The sequence below is a fragment of the Panthera leo genome, chromosome B4, assembly GCF_018350215.1.
Source record: "Panthera leo isolate Ple1 chromosome B4, P.leo_Ple1_pat1.1, whole genome shotgun sequence".
In the NCBI taxonomy this organism is placed as follows: Eukaryota; Metazoa; Chordata; class Mammalia; order Carnivora; family Felidae; genus Panthera; species Panthera leo.
The window spans coordinates 106,971,658-106,991,292 of NC_056685.1; the positions used below are offsets into that span (position 1 = coordinate 106,971,658).

The 19,635-nt window shown below is 34.4% G+C and overlaps 1 protein-coding gene and 1 non-coding gene across 7 annotated transcripts in view; both read right to left on the reverse strand.

Moving 5' to 3' along the window:
* Positions 1-231: 231 nt before the first annotated feature.
* The window catches only part of SLC6A15 (solute carrier family 6 member 15), a 49,018-nt gene continuing 29,614 nt past the window's right edge, over positions 232-19,635 (reverse strand). For all 6 annotated transcript variants that reach the window (XM_042947271.1, XM_042947266.1, XM_042947267.1 and 3 more), the window contains exons 3-12: positions 17,504-17,661; positions 17,031-17,157; positions 16,342-16,523; positions 14,862-14,972; positions 11,589-11,830; positions 11,293-11,485; positions 10,063-10,255; positions 6,393-6,552; positions 2,876-3,038; positions 232-1,567 (exon numbers count right to left, since the gene is read on the reverse strand). In XM_042947271.1, coding sequence (XP_042803205.1) covers positions 1,196-1,567; positions 2,876-3,038; positions 6,393-6,552; positions 10,063-10,255; positions 11,293-11,485; positions 11,589-11,830; positions 14,862-14,972; positions 16,342-16,523; positions 17,031-17,157; positions 17,504-17,661 — 1,901 coding nt within the window. In that variant the 3' untranslated portion in view covers positions 232-1,195. The remainder of the gene's footprint in view (positions 1,568-2,875; positions 3,039-6,392; positions 6,553-10,062; positions 10,256-11,292; positions 11,486-11,588; positions 11,831-14,861; positions 14,973-16,341; positions 16,524-17,030; positions 17,158-17,503; positions 17,662-19,635) is intronic.
* Positions 4,133-4,293, reverse strand: LOC122225759. Its single transcript, XR_006205361.1, has one exon. It is a non-coding gene; the product is annotated as a U1 spliceosomal RNA (small nuclear RNA).

A 19,635-nucleotide genomic window follows, 5' to 3' on the forward strand; every position in this document is an offset into this window, starting at 1 on the left:
TTTTCAAGAATTGTGAGACTGCATCAGAACACCGTTTAACCATAGCATTCTATTTCTCCCTAGTCTCTAAAGTGGTGGTAGCTGTATTAATCAATTTATTAATCCCTCTTGGAATGTGATGATTACTTATTATGAAATGCCTAAATCCTGACTGAAATGCAAGATAATCCAGTATAGGTGATACAAGAAAAATCAATGTGGAAAACAAACATCATTTTTAACTTCATTTATTTGTAGCTTAAAATGTAATGCCATACAATCTTAACAATCACTTAAAAAAGGATTTATATTTGCATAAAACAGAAGCAAAACAGAAAGATATGAAATAAAATGCCATCTTGCTTCAAGTTTTCAAATCAGTACTTAGAGTACTAATATACATATATACATTGCAAGTATATATAAATATACTATGAGTAATCTTGAAACCACAATAAATATCAAGTAGGTTTTTAGGCACACGGCATAGGAAAATGCAGAATCTGCATAATTCTTGAGAGCGCTGAGTGACTCATTCTTAGATCACTTTCACACATATATTTTACACAAAATATACAGCCATCGAGCACATGATCCCCAGTCACCTCTGAATCTAAACTGTCATCCAGCATTAGTGCCTTCTTATTCTTTGATACTATTGCTCTATACAGCTATTACATAAGAAAATATTTGCAGTCTTCTTCAGTTAATTGTCTAAGAAGGTATCAATGCTACCAAAATAAGTACAGCCTATCTACACAATATGTTCATGGAAATGTGCTTAGAGGCACCAACTTACAGAAATGTTTTTGTAATACTGGGATTTACCCTGAAGGCAAACTTATACATTTTAAATTATACCATTTTTGAATTGCCAATACTATTAAACCAGAAATCATTGAAAACTGAGGTAACACCTGTTTTTTTTTTTTGAGATAGAAATGCTTGAAAAAACACCAAAAGTATTTTTAAAAATTCTGACACACATGGACCTCAGTCACTATAAGCTTTATCTGTAACTCTTTCTGCGCAAATGTAAACCAAAGAATCTGAAGGAATGCTCTAGTTGAATTTACATGTACTTAGGATTAAAGATCACAGCCAAGGAACACCTGAGATCACCCTCTGATAAGTGAAGCCCAATGCTTCTCTTAGTAGAGCCCATGTTCATTCATACAAATGAACCAAATAGAACCCGCTGACATTTTCCCCCTGGCTACAAGTCGGATTCTGGCATATCCGGCATATCTGCCATTAAGTACCCTATTCCATATCGTCCATTGGGAGCAGTATCCAGAGTTGGTGATCCACTCTGTTTTCGATAAATATTTTTACCAAAATTTGGAGATGACATCTCGCTGGGTATCTTTCCATGAATGAGGCTTGCATCATCTCCCTCTAAGTTTACAGGCTCTTTCAGGACCCTTCCTCTCTTATAGGTCACAGATGCTAAATTGCCAGAGCTATTGTCTATCAGGTTGCAGCGACGAATGACGAAGACAGCTGGGACAGGGAGTATTGCCAGGACCATCAGCAAGATACAGACAACCATTCCCCAGGTTGGATAGCTCAGAAATTCTTCAGATGCCTGTTAAAGTCAAAAAACCCATTATTGGTTATCTTGCTCTAAAAGTATGTGGAAAAAAAAAAAACACCTGTATTTATCTTGGGTTTGTAAGCAGAGTCTTCGGATGTGCTTTGACCAACAAAAGTGACATCAATCAACTTTCAAGGCTAGGCATTACAAGCCTTGCAGTTTCTGCCTCTGTTTCTTAGAATGCTGTCCTCAGTCAATAATGCTAGGAAGAAGCCAAGAATGAAAGATTACATGGACAGAGACCAACCCTCCAAGTTTAATCAACTGTATGAGTTAGCTCAGGAAAAACCTAAAGAAGAATTGCCCGGCTCAACTGCAGAACCCTGAGAAATAATAAATCAGCATTGCTGTTGGTCATTAAGTTTGGGGATAGTTACATGTTACATGTGCCACCTGTCTTTCTAAAAACTGAAAATCTAAATTTTGTGGGTTTTTTTTTCTTTTTAAAAGTTTATTTATTTATTTTGAGAGAGGGAAAGCACGAGCAGAGGAGGGGCAGAGAGAGAAGCCCAATCAGGCTCCACGCTCACCGTGGAACCCAACACGGGGCTGGATCTCACAACCGTGAGACTATGACATAAGCTGAAATCAAGAGTCAGACACTTAACCGACCAAGCCACCCAGGCACCCCTAAAAATCTATATTTTGGCCCCAAGATTTTTGTAAGAGTTAACAGACTTGTTTATGCCCCAGTCATGAATTTAATTGTTGTTATATAATTACTGACAATAGAAGAGTTAAAGGTCAGAAATATCTCTGAAAAATAAGGATTTTGGTTTTATAACAGCTAATATGTACCTTTATTATTATGTGGCTAATTTGCACCTTGAAAACAGAAATTGAAATAGTCTGCTAATATAAAGCAATTATAACAAAACTTTCCTTCAGTATTTACTTAAATTATGTGTACACGGCCACTGCATATTCTCTTATTATATAGTATCTGGGATATGATTTAATAAATTTATGTAGGAAAAAATATTCCTGGTGGTTTAGGCAATATGTTTTCTAGAGTCAAAGGCCCCATAATTATTGGTTCATCTGTGGTGACATAAATACAGTTACTTTAATGAGGACCAAATCAGTGTTTCTTATGTATTAAAAAAAAACAAAAAACAAACTACAATGTACAGCAAAATCATACATGTTTGGGGTCAAACAAAATATAAATCTCAAGATCCCTGCATAAAAACAACACCATTTATTAAACAGCAAAATATACTGTGAAGAAAGCAAAAGACAAAAACCCCTAAAATATTTTATGTATATTTTTCATAGCTTCCTTATTTTGTATTTTACCTTATCTTCAATCCATGCATTATAGCCAGGAGGACTTAATCCCATATTCACAACACTAGCTATTAGCAGTGATAATAGCATTAGAGGAGAAATATATTTCCACATATAGTAGTAATATCTGTTGGGAGCAAAGCCCAGCATATCTTTCAGGTCTTCCATAAACCTAAATAAAAAGAAAGTATTTAATTATGCCTCAGGTAATTATTTCTATGCCTTAAAAATGTGCATTATCAATAGTTTGACAGAGGTTTCATCGATGATACCCTATGACATTTTATACTGAATCAAAAAATCATATTGGAAGATTACTTACAAATTAAGAACATTTATAAAGTAAAATGGAACCAGTTAAGTACTGTGATTTTCATTTAGCAAAAGCCTTCTTAAACCAATTACTGAAAAGTCTCCTACTGGTGACTTTCTACTCTATAAACACAATATTTGCAATACATTAAAAATTCCTAGGCTCTTTTTTTACTTAGCAATAATAAATTAGTATCATTCAATATTCAGTCAGTCTTTATATAATCTAAACTTTCACTTCTTTTCATAGTCTGTTTATTTGAATTGAAAGAAGGTCCACACACTGTGACTGACTGATGTATTTCTCAAGTCCATTTTTCATCTCTAGGTTCCTCCTACTTCTCTTTTTTGTTTCTTCCAATTATTTGTTAAATCAGCTAGGCACTTTATCTCATAGTACTCCTACAGTCTGGATTTTTCTGATCACATCCCCAAGTGTTGCTTCACAACTACACTTGATCCTCCTGTTTCCTGTAAATTAGCACTTAGACCTAGTAATGATCAGGCTTATGTTGTTTTAAGTAAGGTTGTTGTGGTATCACTTACATGAAATAAAGTTCACCCTTTTAGGTAAATGATGTTACCATTGTCAAAGCATATAATCATTACATACTAGTCCATATCCCCTAGTATTTATCTAGAGATATTTACTGCCCACCCACCAGTCCTTGTAGCAATGTTTCTGCAGACTTTTTGATTTTGTAAAGATAGTTCTCTATTAGATTCTTCAAGGAGAGATCATAGTAGCTATATTCCCCAATTTCTTGTTAAGTTCACAACTGTCTGTGGTCACTACACTTGAATGTGAGTTTTGCAGGATTTAAAATCTTTGGCTTATGTTTTCTTTCCTTGAGAACTGTAAATATTTCTTAACTATATAATATTGTTACAAAAAAGTTTGTTGATTTTTCTCTTATACATAATTTTGATTGTTTTGTTTATTTGTTTGTTTTAAATGAGAAAGTGTGAACACAGTCCCCTGCTACTACAAATTATGCAGTTGAATTTCCCACGTTTGGGGAAATCACAGCGGTCAGTGCATCCAGAGTGCGCTAAGCCTCTCCCTGGGAAAACAACCTTCATGATCATGGTATCTCCCCAGCCAGGTTAAGTATGATCGTTTTGTTTCTTTATTGTTTTTGCCTGGATAGCCCTTTTTTTTTCCCTTCTTTCTATCTTTGTGGGTTTTTTTTGTTTTTTCTTTTGTCTTGAAGTAATAGCCTAGACTACGTCCTAGTGTTGGCTATTATGGGCATTTTTCCAAGTATATCATGTGCCTTTTCAACATTCAAGTTGTCACTAATTTCAGGCAAGTTTCTTGAATTACAGAGTTTGATAAGTTCCAGCCACTGCATTTAGAGGACTTCATTGTACACATGTTGAGTCATCTTTGTATAACTCCTGTCTCTATTCCTTCCCTTTGCTCCTTTGTTATTTCTTGTTGCTTAAAAAAATAAACATTTACTCCTTTCTGGCTTCTAATTCTTGTGGAACTAGTCACTGTGCTTATTGTTCTTGTGTTCATTTTAATTTGATCATCACTTTGGAAGTGTTTTTTTATTGTTATTATTCGCAATTATTTCCTGAGTTCTAGCACCTTGTTTTCAAATCTCCCTTTTCTCTAATTGTCATATTCTTTATTTTTAAAATATTTTGTAGCTTCTATCACTTAAAACAATTTATTTCAACTCATTTTGAAATATGGTTAGTTTTCCATCTATTTTGCTTGTGTATTTTTGTTGTCTGCAGGGATTTATTCTCCTCCTTACCTCTTTAAAAAAAAAAAAAAAATTTTTTTTCCTAACATTTTACACCACAATCAAGTGAAGTGAATTTTCCTGCGTTTTCATACACTAAGATACACACTAAAAGATGGCAGAGCATTTTTTTTTCGGCATTTAAAAAAAACAGAATTTCTATCGTGAAGTTATTGTTAGCCTCATAGGCAATGCGTGCAGAGCACACTGCCTCACATACAGTAGGAATTTCGTAGACACAAGTTTAATAACTACTATTACTAGGAGTATCATTTCTCCTTCTGTTGTTAACCATTATTATTTAGGGACACTACTAAAATGAGATATTTTGTACTATGCCTATTGTAAATGACATACTGTGTAAATGGAAATCTACATTATGATCTTAATTGATCCACAATCAGTGCAATAATAATATCAAATGCCAACCCAATGCAAGTTAGGAGTTGAGGGTAGCTTGGTAGAGATACCTAGTTTTAAAATTAAGGTCTAAATTAAAGTCCTGGCTCTATAACCAACATACTGTGTTCTCCTGTATAAATAAGGCCAATTTTCCATTTGTAATATGGATATTAGTTACTACAGGGTATTTTTATGAGGATTCAGATTTTAATGCATGTTAGACAGCTATTACTACTATCGCTATATAGTACATGACTACTAAAAGTCCCTCCCCATGCTTGCCTGGAGCTTTTGACAATAAAAAAAATATTTTCCAACCTTTGTCACAAAACTCCTTCAATACTGATAATATTCTCAACGTTGTTTGAGAGGACTCTGGTCTTCATGCAACACACTCATTCTTACTTTACATATACTTCCAATAACCTAATGATCTTAGTGCCTTAGTCCATATATGTTAACTAGAGGCAACAACTTTAAAAAATACTGTACAAAGCCTCTAGTAACCCTTTTCTTCTGCAATTACTCTAATGCCTCATTTCATGCCAAGTATATATACTTTTGGCATTAAGCAGGTATATAATTTAGAGGTAATTAGGAAGTAATTAGGAAGATAGGATTTAAAGTTAAGCAGAAATAGCTATGAATCCCAGATGTGCTTCTGTCCAGGTGTGTGATGAGTTAGTCACTTGGCGTCTCATAAGCCTGAGAAATGTGAAATGTGGACAACAATAATAACTTCAAACAACTTAAACTTGTTGGTTCTTGGACCATAGCCATTACTCATTAATCTTGGAAGTTACTATTTGATAACTAGAATTAAATCAAAGCTCCGGAATCCTAGATTATATTACTATCTACACAATTCTATCTAATCACCTAATAGGGGAATATACTGTATTCAAGGGATTGAATGAAAAAAGAGCCTGCAAAAGATCTGATGTTGTTGCAAAGAATTTTCCCCTCTAATCATTCCCCTCCTCTTCTAAATGAAATAGGTATTGATGATTGGTCTTTCCAAAATAGAGATGAAAAATGAATGCACAGATACTTACTTATCTATGCCATAAACAAAGGATACAGCAATATTCTCCAAAATGACTACAATTAGCAGAGGCAGTGTAGCAGAATAATCATCAAACATTGTAACGAAGTAATTTCCAGAACGTTGCACAAATATCAGGCCAATACAAAATGCCAGAAGACAACAGATAACTGTACAAAAGAAATAGATGAAAAAAATTAAGCTTTTATTCACAGGCATCTTTTAAATTTAATTATGAATTACCATGTTCAAACAGTTTTGTTTTCACTTTTATAACTTGTCAATCATATAAACAGGCAACACCTTTCTTGATACTATGGAATATAATACATTGGGAGTTAGTTAGCTGGAGCTACGCCCAGATTTAATAGGAATCCATGGTAAGACTCAATTCATTGCCCTGACTCTGCAGAAACTTACTTACAAGCACAAATAAAAAAGACAGAAAAACTGAGAAGATTTTAAAAGCATAAATCTCTGTAATATACTTCTCTTTATTAATAACAAAGTGACCTTTTCAGGGGCTCCTGGGTAGCTCAGTCGGTTAAGCGTCCTGCTTCAGTTCAGGTCATGATCTCAGGGTTCATGAGTTTGAGACCCGTGTCAGGCTCTGTGCTGACAGCTCAGAGCCTGGAGCCTGCTTCAGATACAGTGTCTCCCTCGCTCTCTGCTCCTCCCCCACTCATGCTCTGTCTCTCTCTGTCTCTCAAAAATAAATGTTAAAAAAAATTATATATAAAAAAATAACATAGTGACCTTTTCAGGCAGCAAATGTTCATAGGTCTTTTCTGCTTTTAATAATGTTTTATAGTTTTGGAAGCTCTGTGGAAGTCTTAAATTAATAATGAGACTAATATAGCTCATAACAAGATTGTGATAACATATATATTTTTATATTTGACTGAAATACAGTTATTTTTAAAGCATAACTGAAGAAATCCGATCAGATCTTGCCTGAGCACCAACGCAAATCTCTATCTTGATATTGCATGAATAGATAAGTTGAGAATACAATTATGACAGGGTTGGGCAATCTCATTATCCAAGTAACAGAGAAGAACCTTCGAAAAGGAGTTTCTGGAGTAGTATCTAAGAAAGAGGCAAAAACTTCTGAGCACCTACAGTTAATATAAAAACTTAGAGAGGGGTGCCTGGGTGGCTCAGTCGGTTAAGCATCGGACTCTGGATTTTGGCTCAGGTCATGATCTCACGGTTTGCAAGTTTGAGCCCCGAACTGGACTCCATGCTGGCAGTGTGGAGCCTGCTTGGGATTCTCTCTCCCTTTCTCTGTCTCTCCCCAGTTTGCTCTCTCTCTCTCTCTGTCTTAAGTAAACAATAATAAAAAAAAAAAAAAACTTTATAAAATTTTCTAAAAAAACTTAGATTTCTGGAATCTATATAATATTCCCATATTTTCATTAGACTATTCTCTCACACACTCAGCAAAGGACCTGTCAAAAGTAAAAGATGACTATGTTGTACTTCTCAACCACCTTTTAGCAGAGGTGAGTGCAAATAATTGAGCAGGTAATGGCAGTTTGGGAGGGGAGAAAACAGACATCCTTGGGTTCAATCAGATGAGGGTTCTCTAACAATCCCAGTAAGTATGAATTAAATGAAGTCATTACCTCTATCTCTTAAGCACTATGCTAGTGGTATGAGTTACACCATATGGAAATGAGTATTATATATAAACATATAATGTAGAGAAGGAAAAGTAACATTTGTTTGGAGTCTGTCACACACTGAAATAGTTAAATGCTTGCCGTACTATTCTGTACTCAAAGTCTCTGGATGACGTAGCAGGGTTTGAACCACAGCCTGTGTCACTTTCACCCTCTCCTACCTACACCACAGTACACGGTAAATATGAAGAAAGCATATTGTAGGTCGTATAGATGGTAAAAGTTTTGCTGGAGATGTGAGAGGAAAAGATTATAAATAATTGACTCATCTAAGTCCTACTGGACTGTCAGGGAAGACAAAAACATGCCTGGCAAAGGTGATGGAGGAACATTTCTTCAAGGCGAAATATGACTTTAAGTATAGGTATGATCCCAAAGGACAGGTAATGGAGCAAGAGAGGACATTCGCTTTGCTCTGAGCAAACAGGTCCTCTAGTGGGATCACCAAATACTACCTTGTGTGCTTTCCCTCTACACTGTTGCTTTTCCCTTAATTGTGCAAGCCCTCTTACTACAGAAGGGTTTAGATACAGGGCAAAGATGACGAAAGCAGCAAAACGTTATTTAGCATGAACACCAGGCAGGATATTGATAGCCTTGAATGAAATAGAAACTTCAGAAGTAGAGACTGCCTTTTGGGAGAAGATAAGGAAGTTTCTCATTTACGTTCAGCTAAGTTGAGGGTATTTAGATATAAATATTTCACAAACTGCTGAAGTTGCTTTACATATACATACACAAACTTAGCAGAGTAGTAAGTGATAAAGATACATACTTGAGAGTTATTTACACGTAAGTCATTACTAAATCTTTCAGAGCTAAAAACTGAACTTTGAGGAGCTTGTATACTACTGCCCAGCATTCAATATCATATATGTATTCTTTTCCCAATTTGTGTTTGCATCACTTACCAACACTGCTCCTGCATTCTGGTCTGGCTGGCTTCCTTAACAGTTCTCTTTATCTCTATTTATATATGCTAACCTAAAGCTATTACTAAAGCTATCCTCTGACCCCAGAAGACCTTCCCCCTTTCCAATTTAACTTCCATCACTTTTACTGATAGTTCCATCATATATTTAGATGACCTTTGTTGCTTCCTTATTCTTACAGCATGTTAAATCACTGTTATGCTATCTATCAGTATATTACCTGGTGTAAGTCTTATCTACCCAAACTTGGTTTTAGTTATCGGTACTATTATTTTCGGAGACAAGGCTCTCCTGTATCTCTGTATCTCTTTTCTAATTTCTCTTATATCCTTTACATTCTTCAAATGCAAGGATGATGCAGTACATAACTGGTATTTTAATAACTGCTTGCAGACTGGACTTATGAATAACTATAAATATTGGTAAACTGTTTTATTATCTTTCTTACTTAGAAGTATTAACTACTAGTAGGCCATAAGGGCTATTTTATATGAGAACTGAATTTAGATTTATCAATTTCAACTATGCATTTTTTGGAAAAGGAATATCAGATCTGAACCTTTAAAAATATTTGTCTTGTTGGGGCACCTGGGTGGCTCAGTCAGTTAAGCGTCCGACTTCGGTTCAGGTCATGATCTCACAGTTTGTGAGTTCGAGTCCCACATGGAGCTTTTTGCTGACAGCTCAGCTCCTGGAGCCTGGTTCAGATTCTGTGTCTCCCCCTCTCTCTGCCCCTCCTCTGCTTGCACTCTCTCTCTCTCTCTCAAAAATAATAAACATTAAAAAAAGAATATTTGTCTTATTTACAAAGTTATGCATAAACATTCTATGACTTTATTCTAATGCCAGTAATTCATGGTAGTGACATTACTATTAATAAAGAGTGATATAATAAGTAATCATTAACAATCAATTCAACCTATGTTAAATCTATAATTTCCATAGTATATAAATACATAAATAACAAATAATAATATACATATTAATAGATAGGAAAGAATAAAAAACTTTCCTAAAATGGCCTGTATCAGTTCAATGACAAGTCAAATGCATAAAAACTCACCAGTAAGAATTTCTTTCCTCACTTTGAAAGTGTCCACAACAGGTGTGATGATCCCTTCAATGGTTCCAAACATGCTGCCAAGCCCTAGATTGACGAGCATGAGGAAGAACATCACTGACCAGAAGGGAGATGCAGGGAAATGTGTCATTGCTTCCGTAAAGGCAATAAAAGCTAAGCCAGTCCCCTGAACAGCCTGTAAAATATATATAAAATAGTGACATTAGTACCAAATAATATTAAGAGATAGCTATATATATATATATATATATATATATATATATATATATATATATATATATCAGTTACAAAGAGGAGGGAAACACTGAATAATGTTTGGAAATACTGGAAATAAATAGGCTGATATCGTGTTGTTGTCTCCTAAGAAACTGTGTCTCAACCAAACTTAAAGTCAATTGTGTTATCTCATAAAAACAATATACCAGAATTAAAAAAAAAAGAACGTTTAAAAGTAAGTTGGTAATTAAATCTTTCTTTACAGAACTCAAGATTTTTATATAAATGATGGCTCCTTCCATAATTTCCTGCACATGATTCTTTATGCTTAGTCTCATGTATGGTTAACTGTCTTATGGCAAAGGATTAGTAGCCAAGCTCTCTGTTATATTTTCCTTTTTGGCAATACAGGGAAAAGGCAACAACCAATACAATGATATTTATTAATGTTCACCTATATCGTGTCTATTAAAATAAACGACAGTGCCTGAAGAAAAGGACTTAATCAGGACTTGTTAAACATGAATACTAAAATGGCCAAATATTCATGTGTCAAAGCAATTATGCAATATATAAATGATAGTCAAAATTCAAATTTTGTATTAAAATATGATACCAGGAAAAGTATCAGACTAATTTCATTTTCTATGATGAAAGTTTATATTTTATTTTAAATTATTATGGCTTAATCAATGGGATTGCTTTTTAAAGTAAAGCAATCCTTCATGATTTAAGAAAGTATGTTCTTTTGATTTCTCTCTTGTTTTTTCCCACTTTATTTGTTTGTCTTCTTTCTTAAATTCCACATGTTAACTGGTAGTAAAAACTTAAACAAAAAAAGAAGAAAATATCTTCTCTGAAATTAAAAATGTCAGTTTTGAAACAGCATAATCTTCCACAGGCATTTTAAAGGTCATTTTCCTAAAAGACGTTTTCTGGATAATGCATTAATTAAATGATTGATGACTATTGTATTGCTAAATATAACCTACTAACTTTATTTAGCTCATCTTCAATTTGACAGGAATTGAGATGAAGAGCAGAAAACTCTTCTTCTTTCACTTTTTGAATGATGTCATAAACTAAATGATAATCTTCTGCAGTAACAGTTGACAGGTTGATATGATGAGGAATAATATCCTGACTAATGTTGCCCGTTCTCAAAAATTTTACGATCATTTTCGAATTTCTGGAAAACAGAAAAAACGTATTAATGAACATTTATGGGCTTGGGAGGTTATACTTTTCATATGCTTATGCCATCAAAAGCTAAAGGAAGTGAATATCCATACTCTGCGATGCATTTCTCATTTATGACATTTGCTTTGAAGCCCAGAACTGCAAACACCACCAATGTTGCCAGGACAGATGTAAAAAAATTAATGAAGGACACCAGGACAGCATCGAAGTGGCAATTGTTGTCTCTTTTGTTGTAGCTTGAAAAGGCGATGACGCCACCAAACCCCAGCCCTAAGGCAAAGAACACCTGGGTGGCAGCTTCTCTCCAGACCTTGGGCTCCAGCATCATTTCAAGCTGTTTAAAATTAAACATAACAGAAGTCAGCTGCAAAATAGTATTTAAGAATGCTCTACATGGAATCAGTTCTACTATTTAAATATATCATAATGATACTTATGATATATTTAAGGTTATTTAAACTGGGGTGATAATCTGTTCGTAAGTAGAAATAATAAATTTTTCACTTAGTAACGAAACAAGAAATATGAAGAAAGACTACACACAAACATGTAGATGGAAATTTTACTTACGTGGAGGTTTTCTACCCATAAGGGAATTTTTAAATATCTTTAAGACAAATAAATCAAAAGGACTATTTCAAATTAACTATCTTCAATCATTTCTTACTTATGCCTTTGTTTTCTTTCCAAAGTAAAATAACTTATCAATAAAATCTAATTATTTAACTAATACCCTACGTTTTGTGTTTTCTGGTGGAAGTCTAATAGTCAAAGCAGATAATAAGCAGATTATGAGCTTGGTTAGAGCTATTTGTACTTTGCATGTTCCTATATGTATTGTTGATTCATTTCAACAGTTGCCTGAAAATGGAAGAAGTGTAACTATATCATCTCTAAGACACTTTCATATCCAAAGTTTTAAAGTTCTAAACCTGTGCTGAATATATATTTCAGGTAACCCAGCTTCACTTCTTAGGCAATTATAACTGTATATAACAATCAAACCTTTCAAATGGAACAATTAATATTACCCATATCTGACACAGATGTTAATAAAGTTAAGTTTGATTTCAGTAACAATAGTGTTTAAATTGGTATTGTATCTTTTTACCATTGCAGTGAAATTGTTCTCATTGGGAGCAATGTCAAACATGGCTAAGAACATGAGTTCCAGTTTCAGATCCTGATTCTGCCATTTCATTATCTAAAAACAGTGCAATCTACCGTAAGTGGCTGCTCTCTCTGAGTTTCAGCTTCCTCAACTGCAGACAGGGTAGCAAGGCATATACCACTCTGTCACATTCCTGACCTACCACACTCTAAGTGCTCAATCATTTTGGACAACTATGGACTGTACTGGTAGGCACACTGATAAGCACTTTATATGGATTATCTCATTTAATCTTCAGAACAATTCATGAAATTTGTTGCTACTATTATCTGAATGATAGAAAGATTAAGGAATCTGCCTGAGGTTACACAGCAGTTCTGGAGCAGAGCTGAAATACGAACTCAAGTAGATTCCAAAATGCCTATTTTCTCAAATATTAGGATTTATTGTTCAATTAATTTTAGTGATTACTATTGAAATACAATGTAAATATAATATTCTCATGAAACATAATCATGATCATATGTATAATTTATGAAGACTTCACTAAAATATTCATATTGCTTATTGATTGTTGCTACATTACTATTCTATCATGAATACTGATCTAAAACACACTTAACAATCTATCTCTACTCTTCCCACTAGATGGCAGGCAATACCTGTTTACTAAAGATATTATTCAGATTACTTGTGTCCTTACTTTCTCCCTTGGGCAAACAACGTAAACTAAAAAGTAATTGACAATTTATCATTATCAGAGTAACTATCACACCCACATCTATCCACAGTCAATGGAAAATGAACTGAAGAAAGAATTAACTATATTTTAATAGTGATTCCCCAGTCCTGGTTTAAAATGTTAATAATGCTACAGTTTTAAATATGGAGGCATGTAAAGGTGTCCTATCAAACTATTTACACTCTAAGATATTTATTTAAATCAAATATTCAGAATTATGTCACAAGCAATAGCCAACTTATAAAAAGTGATATTCCAGAAGTTTACACCAAAGTTTGTTGTTTTAAACTCAAAAAGCTTTATTTTTTTTAACATTACACTATAAATGTTTTTAGATATTAAATATGGCCCATTTGAAGCCGATTTAAATTATAATACAGCTGAAATCTATAAATCTTCAGTAGTTACTCACTGAGGAGCCAGGACTTTTGAATTAGTCAATAAAATCAGATATCAATGGCAGCATTTTTGCTACTAGAGAATGAATTCCAGGTTCCAGCTTGGGAACCTGATACCCAAAGAACACAGCCTCTTTTACATAGTATCAAGGCAGCTGCCAGGACTGACAAAGAATTCCAGGGAAGCTAATTTCTGCCCAAATCCCACAGCATGATGCTGGCTGCACATTCACCCTTCAGATAACTTCCAATTTCTGAGCTAATTTTGAAACGGTATTTTTGTAACTCAGTGTCTGCCAATAAAAGTGTTAGCAAACTAATAGTGAGGTATAACTTCATTACTAAAATTATGTACATCTCAAAACTTGTTTTTGTTTCCTGCCAAATCAATATATTTAATCCACAAGGATTCATTAAACAGATTCAAAGGGCCCAGCATTGGGTTCAGCTCTAACATGAATTAAAGAACATAAGTTCTGAGCCTTTTATGGAGCCTAATGAGAATTCTTCTGAAATGTATATTCAGAAAACTTCCCAAACTTGCCACTATAAGTATTATTCTAGGAAGTACAAAACCTCAAAACAAGAACACTGATTTTCTCGAGACAGGATTTACAGCACAGAAACGTCCTCAGCCCCCATTCATGGATTTTAGGTAATCTGTCAATCTTCTAGATATTAAGCAAATCATTATGTTCCTTATGTTTTTCTGGTAAGAAGATCTTATTATCGGTTTTTTCAAAGCAGTCAATTACAAAAGGTTAAAAACCACTGACTTAGAGAAGGAAGAAGAGTAAAGACGGAAAAGTCCTAAAATGTCTCAGTGTAAAAAACTGGAAGTTAATTTACTATAAAAGAGGAATTTTTGAAGTTCACATAGCGAGTCTTACTCTAGAACTAAAATGGGACATATAAAATTGGAAATAGATGGATATAATTATAGATACATAAAAGCCATGTTTTTTTCTAGGCTGGTTAACATAACAGCTATAATTTAAAAGGCTAATGTACATATGTTAGAACAATTGTCCCTTAAGTCTAACTGTGGGAACATTTTAACAATGGACATAATGCTTTTATGATCATAAGCCTTGAATAGAAATGCAGTACATACCTTAGGGGTAAACATGTGGCGGATGCCATCAATTGAACCATTTAAAAGGAGTGCTCTGATTAGGAAGCATATAAGTACCACATATGGGAAAAGAGAACTAAAATACATGATCTACAAAGAAAAAAAAAATATAGGTGAGACACACTAACATCTACAGTCCTTTCTATAGTTAAGATTGTATGTCCTCTTCTATACTTTGGCAGTCTGTTTTTACAGCATGATTAATAATACTATTAATACCTTGTATAGCCATCATATTAGAATGGCTTATTAGTCTTAATGCAATGCAACTTAAGATCCTATTTGAGATATAATGAGAAATAAGGACTCTCTTACTTACACTCCTTTAAAATAGTCCATAGTTATCGTTAACTTGATTTCTTATAGTTCACAAAACAAGCAAGATTTAAGAGAAATTAATGGCCACTGACACCCTAATAAATCCTTACTTATATTGTTTTAGGTAAAAGAAACAGCAAAAAAGTCTTTATTTTTTCATTAATCAAAATCCCATTATAAGTCTGTAAAGCTTTTGGAGTAAGGAGCGGCCCCTGTTAAGTCTCCCAAGACTGAATAATTAGCAATGCCAAGGTTGTACTTTCCGCTTCACAAGTTTTCACGTTTAAAGTTAAGCAAATGTTTAACCATAGAAAAGCAATTGTCCTAACCAGACATTTACAGCTTCCTTGACATCTCCATGTAGAAGCCTAACAGGTCTCTAAAACTTTTCAGGTCCAGAAAAGAACTTCTGAATTTTCCCCACAGATGTCCCCACCCGTCTCCGCCTCTACAAATAGCCCAACCATCCATCCAGGTGCAAAAGTCAAACACCCAGAAGTAGTCCTGCACCACTGGTAATATTCTCCTAGTTTTCAGGCTACCACTCAGGGTATCTTATTCCTGCTTAACACATTCCCAGGATTTCTAATATAGCTGCAATACAATGTGAGTTCCTCCCTCTGACCCGCAAAGCCTCACATTACAGCACCTCCCTTCCCTGCCCCATCATTCTTCCTCCAGCTGAGCCCCACACCTAGGCCCTTGCTAGCTGCCTCAGACCCCTCTCTGCAGCTTCAGGACAAAGCAGGGCTGCACCCTCACTCTGCGGCACTCATCTCCTGAGCCTCATGACTCGCTCTCCTGTTATCTATGTCTCACCTCCATCTTCGGTGAACTAAAACATGAGGGTCAAGTGAATGAATAGCAAAAGTAAAGATTGTTTAGTAGTGACACAAATTTCAGGAAAGATCTTTGATGAAATAAGGAGAGATTACGTAACTTCAGATTTCACTATCCAACACATTTTTATGGTCTTTCTTTAAACACATTTTTAAAAGCACCACTTTTTGCCAATCTGTATTTCCTAGAATGACATGGTACTTGTAGTTTGCCCAGACATTTATAGCAGAACTTGAGGGGTGCGTGGAGGGCATGCAGGAGTGGTGATTAGCATAATCAGGAGGGGCTCTAATATACTAACTTTTCCAGAAGATTGAATGCCTTTGATCATAGCCAAGCAAACTACAACCCAGGCGGCCAGCAAGCAGACGGTCATCTTCCAGTTTAAGCCCCCACTTTCAGAAATGGAACTGGAAATATTCAGGGCTTCTCTATACCAGTAATAGGTGGTGGCAGAACTTTTTTCACATTCCGGCTCTACGACTGTAGAAAGAAAGGTAATACAGTCATTTCAGACTAGAAAGAGGAATGAGGCATTTTTTTCTCCAGTAAGCCTATAAATCAGTTCTTAACATTTCATAGAAAAGTACTACTATTCTCGAGAAGTATTTACATTCACAAGGAAAACACAATGGTGCAAAATTCACAGACATGTATCCTTGTTGAAGTTTCTTTAGTTTTTTTAACGTTTATTTATTATTGAGAGACAGAGAGACACAGAGCATGAGCGGGGGAGGGGGAGAGAGAGGGGAGACACAGAATCCGAAGCAGGCTCTAGGCTCTGAGCAAGCTGTCAGCACAGAGCCTGATGTGGGGATCAAACTCACAAACTGCGAGACCATGACCTGAGCCGAAGCTGGACGCTCAACCAACTGAGCCTCCCAGGTGCCCCTTCCACATTATTTTAAAAGGAAAAAAATCTCAAAGTCTCACACTTTTAGCAACTTTATGATCTTTATATACAAAAACAGTACATGGTAGATGTCTTACAAGTGTGTGAAGCATTTTTCACCAAAGGACATTGATCCCAAGGTAGAGGTTGCTGAAAAGACTGAGAAAAATAAAACAAACTCCAGCCAATGATGACATTGTAGTAGAGAGCCACAAAAAAGCACACCTGCAAAACAAAACATTGTAATTACATCTCTCATGCCCCTTCCTTTGAACAAGATGAAATGCATACAACCCCATTCAACATTTTAAAAATCCTCATTTCATTTTTACTTGAAACACATCATCTTTTCTAAAAAGATGACTCCTATAGGTCTTAACAGGCATTATCAAGGTTGAACTGTATTAATATTTACAGCTTGGTTTGCATATTAGTGCAAACTCCAAAGATGTTTTTTAAAAACACGATTAAAGAGTTGAATAGAAATACACAAAGATTTCATATAAATGAAAACTGTCCCATTACAAACCCTGTAAAAATTATATGGCATACACCATACCAGGAAACTTACTACACAACTTGCAAATCCAATGCCACCCAGTTTAGGGCTTATGTAATTCCATACACCAATGCTTCCTCGCCGAATTCTCTGACCCACAGAAAGTTCCAGGAAAAAAAGGGGAATACCTATTACCAGAAGCAGTATTAAATACGGCAAAAGATATGCACCTACAGAAACAAGGACAAATAAAATAGATTACATTTTTAATAGTCACAGTAGACAATGCACTAATTTTGAAAATCTCATAAAAGACAATATTTGAACTTCTATATAGTATAATTCTAAAGGACTTTGAAGAAAACGAAATTTCATCATTTTAAACTTTCTAGTATTTGAAACCCAAACTTGACTGCTACAAAGGGCGTCTGATAAAAAATAATTGTGATTAAAGTAAGAATACAGTTTTTAGTTTCATCTTATTGAAAGGGCATGACTTCATTTTCCATAAAAATAATTGATTTCTTAAAATTATTTTCTCAAGTAGGTTTCACAAACTCCAAGAAATCTTATTCACACATTGCTCATCAAGTGATTTATTAAATCTTATTCAAACTCATTTAAATCATGCATTCCAAATCATATAAATTAGAGTGAACGAGATTTTCTAGTATTACAGCTGACTTTTCTCCCTAAATAACAACAGGGGAGAAGCGGCTGCCAAGATCGAAAAAGAAAAAACAAAATAGAAAAATAATAAGAACTTCTACCTCAGACAAATGTTATTTTTTCCCATATATACTTCATTTACAAGGTACATTTCAGGAATTTTTTTGTTTTCCAAAATTCTGTGAAGGGATGGTGACATTGACTGAAAAACTAAGATATTTAATATATATTGTAAAATACATGTGCAAATATATATATATATTATCCTTGAAGTAAGGTTTTCATACTTAAAAATTATTTTATAGCAACATCTCAAATTAAGACATATGACTAGTTATTTTAAAATGTGAGTAAGTTTGACAATGTTAATATTAGATCCTATTAATTGATAAAGTTAAATGTGAAACATATTCATTCCTACATAAGAATACATATGCAAATCATTCATTAAATAACCCCTAGGATGGACTTCCTACATTCAAATTTCTTATCTGAAGTTTTGTCCAACCAGATACTGTCAAGTAAATCATGCAACTGGTGGTGTCAATGCATCAAATGCATTAATAATAAAATAAGAATCCATTTGTTGTATTTTCCCATTAAAAAAACAACCTATTTAGTGGAATTGAATAGATTTTGGAAGTTGTTCAAATTGTTCTGGTGGTTATTCTGCTGAAGAAGTAAACATTACTTTTTTTCAAATTATTTATCTTAGTATATATCTCTGAAATAATGACCACATACAAGAATTTCCGTAATATAGTGGTCCATAGAAAATCTCTACTTTCTTATGATGGATTTTCAGTCTTTCTGACTTAAGTTGATTCTACAAATGGGTATGTAATGTAAAGCATGGATTCATGAGTTTATAAAACAGAATTATCAAAAATCTAATTCTTTAAAAATTTATTTATTTAAGGTCAAGTTAATTAACATACAGTGGGGTACTGGTTTCAGGAGTAGAAGCCAGTGATTCATCACTTACATATAACACCCAGTGCTCATCCCGACAAGTGCCCTTAAAAAATGAACAATAAAAAAAAAAAAATCTAATTTTTAAAATTATTAGTAACATTGAGGTGCTAATGACCTGAAAATGTTTCCCAAAGGACTGAAAGAGAATTTTAATACATGCGCCTAATCCTAGAATGTGAACGCATTGACGTATGTGTGCATGACTAGAGAGGGAGAGAATGAATTAAAACTGGATTCATTGGCGATAATGCCTCAATTATGTGTGCATGACATGCTATTAGATACTTAGCTTTATCTTCTAACTGAAATTAACACTAACCTCCATGTTAAAAATAGTCATAGCTAAGATATAAATGGGCATTTGCTATTTGCCAGGCACATTTCTAAGCATGCTACATGTACTCATTTTTTCTTACAAGAATCCAATGTGGTAAGTACCTTTATTACCCTTCATTTTACAAGTGTGGGAACTAAACCAGAAGTAAGTTAACTTGGAAAAAGTCATATGGCTACTGTGGGAAAGAGCCAGGCTTCAAGGCCAAATTGACTTCAAAATGTGA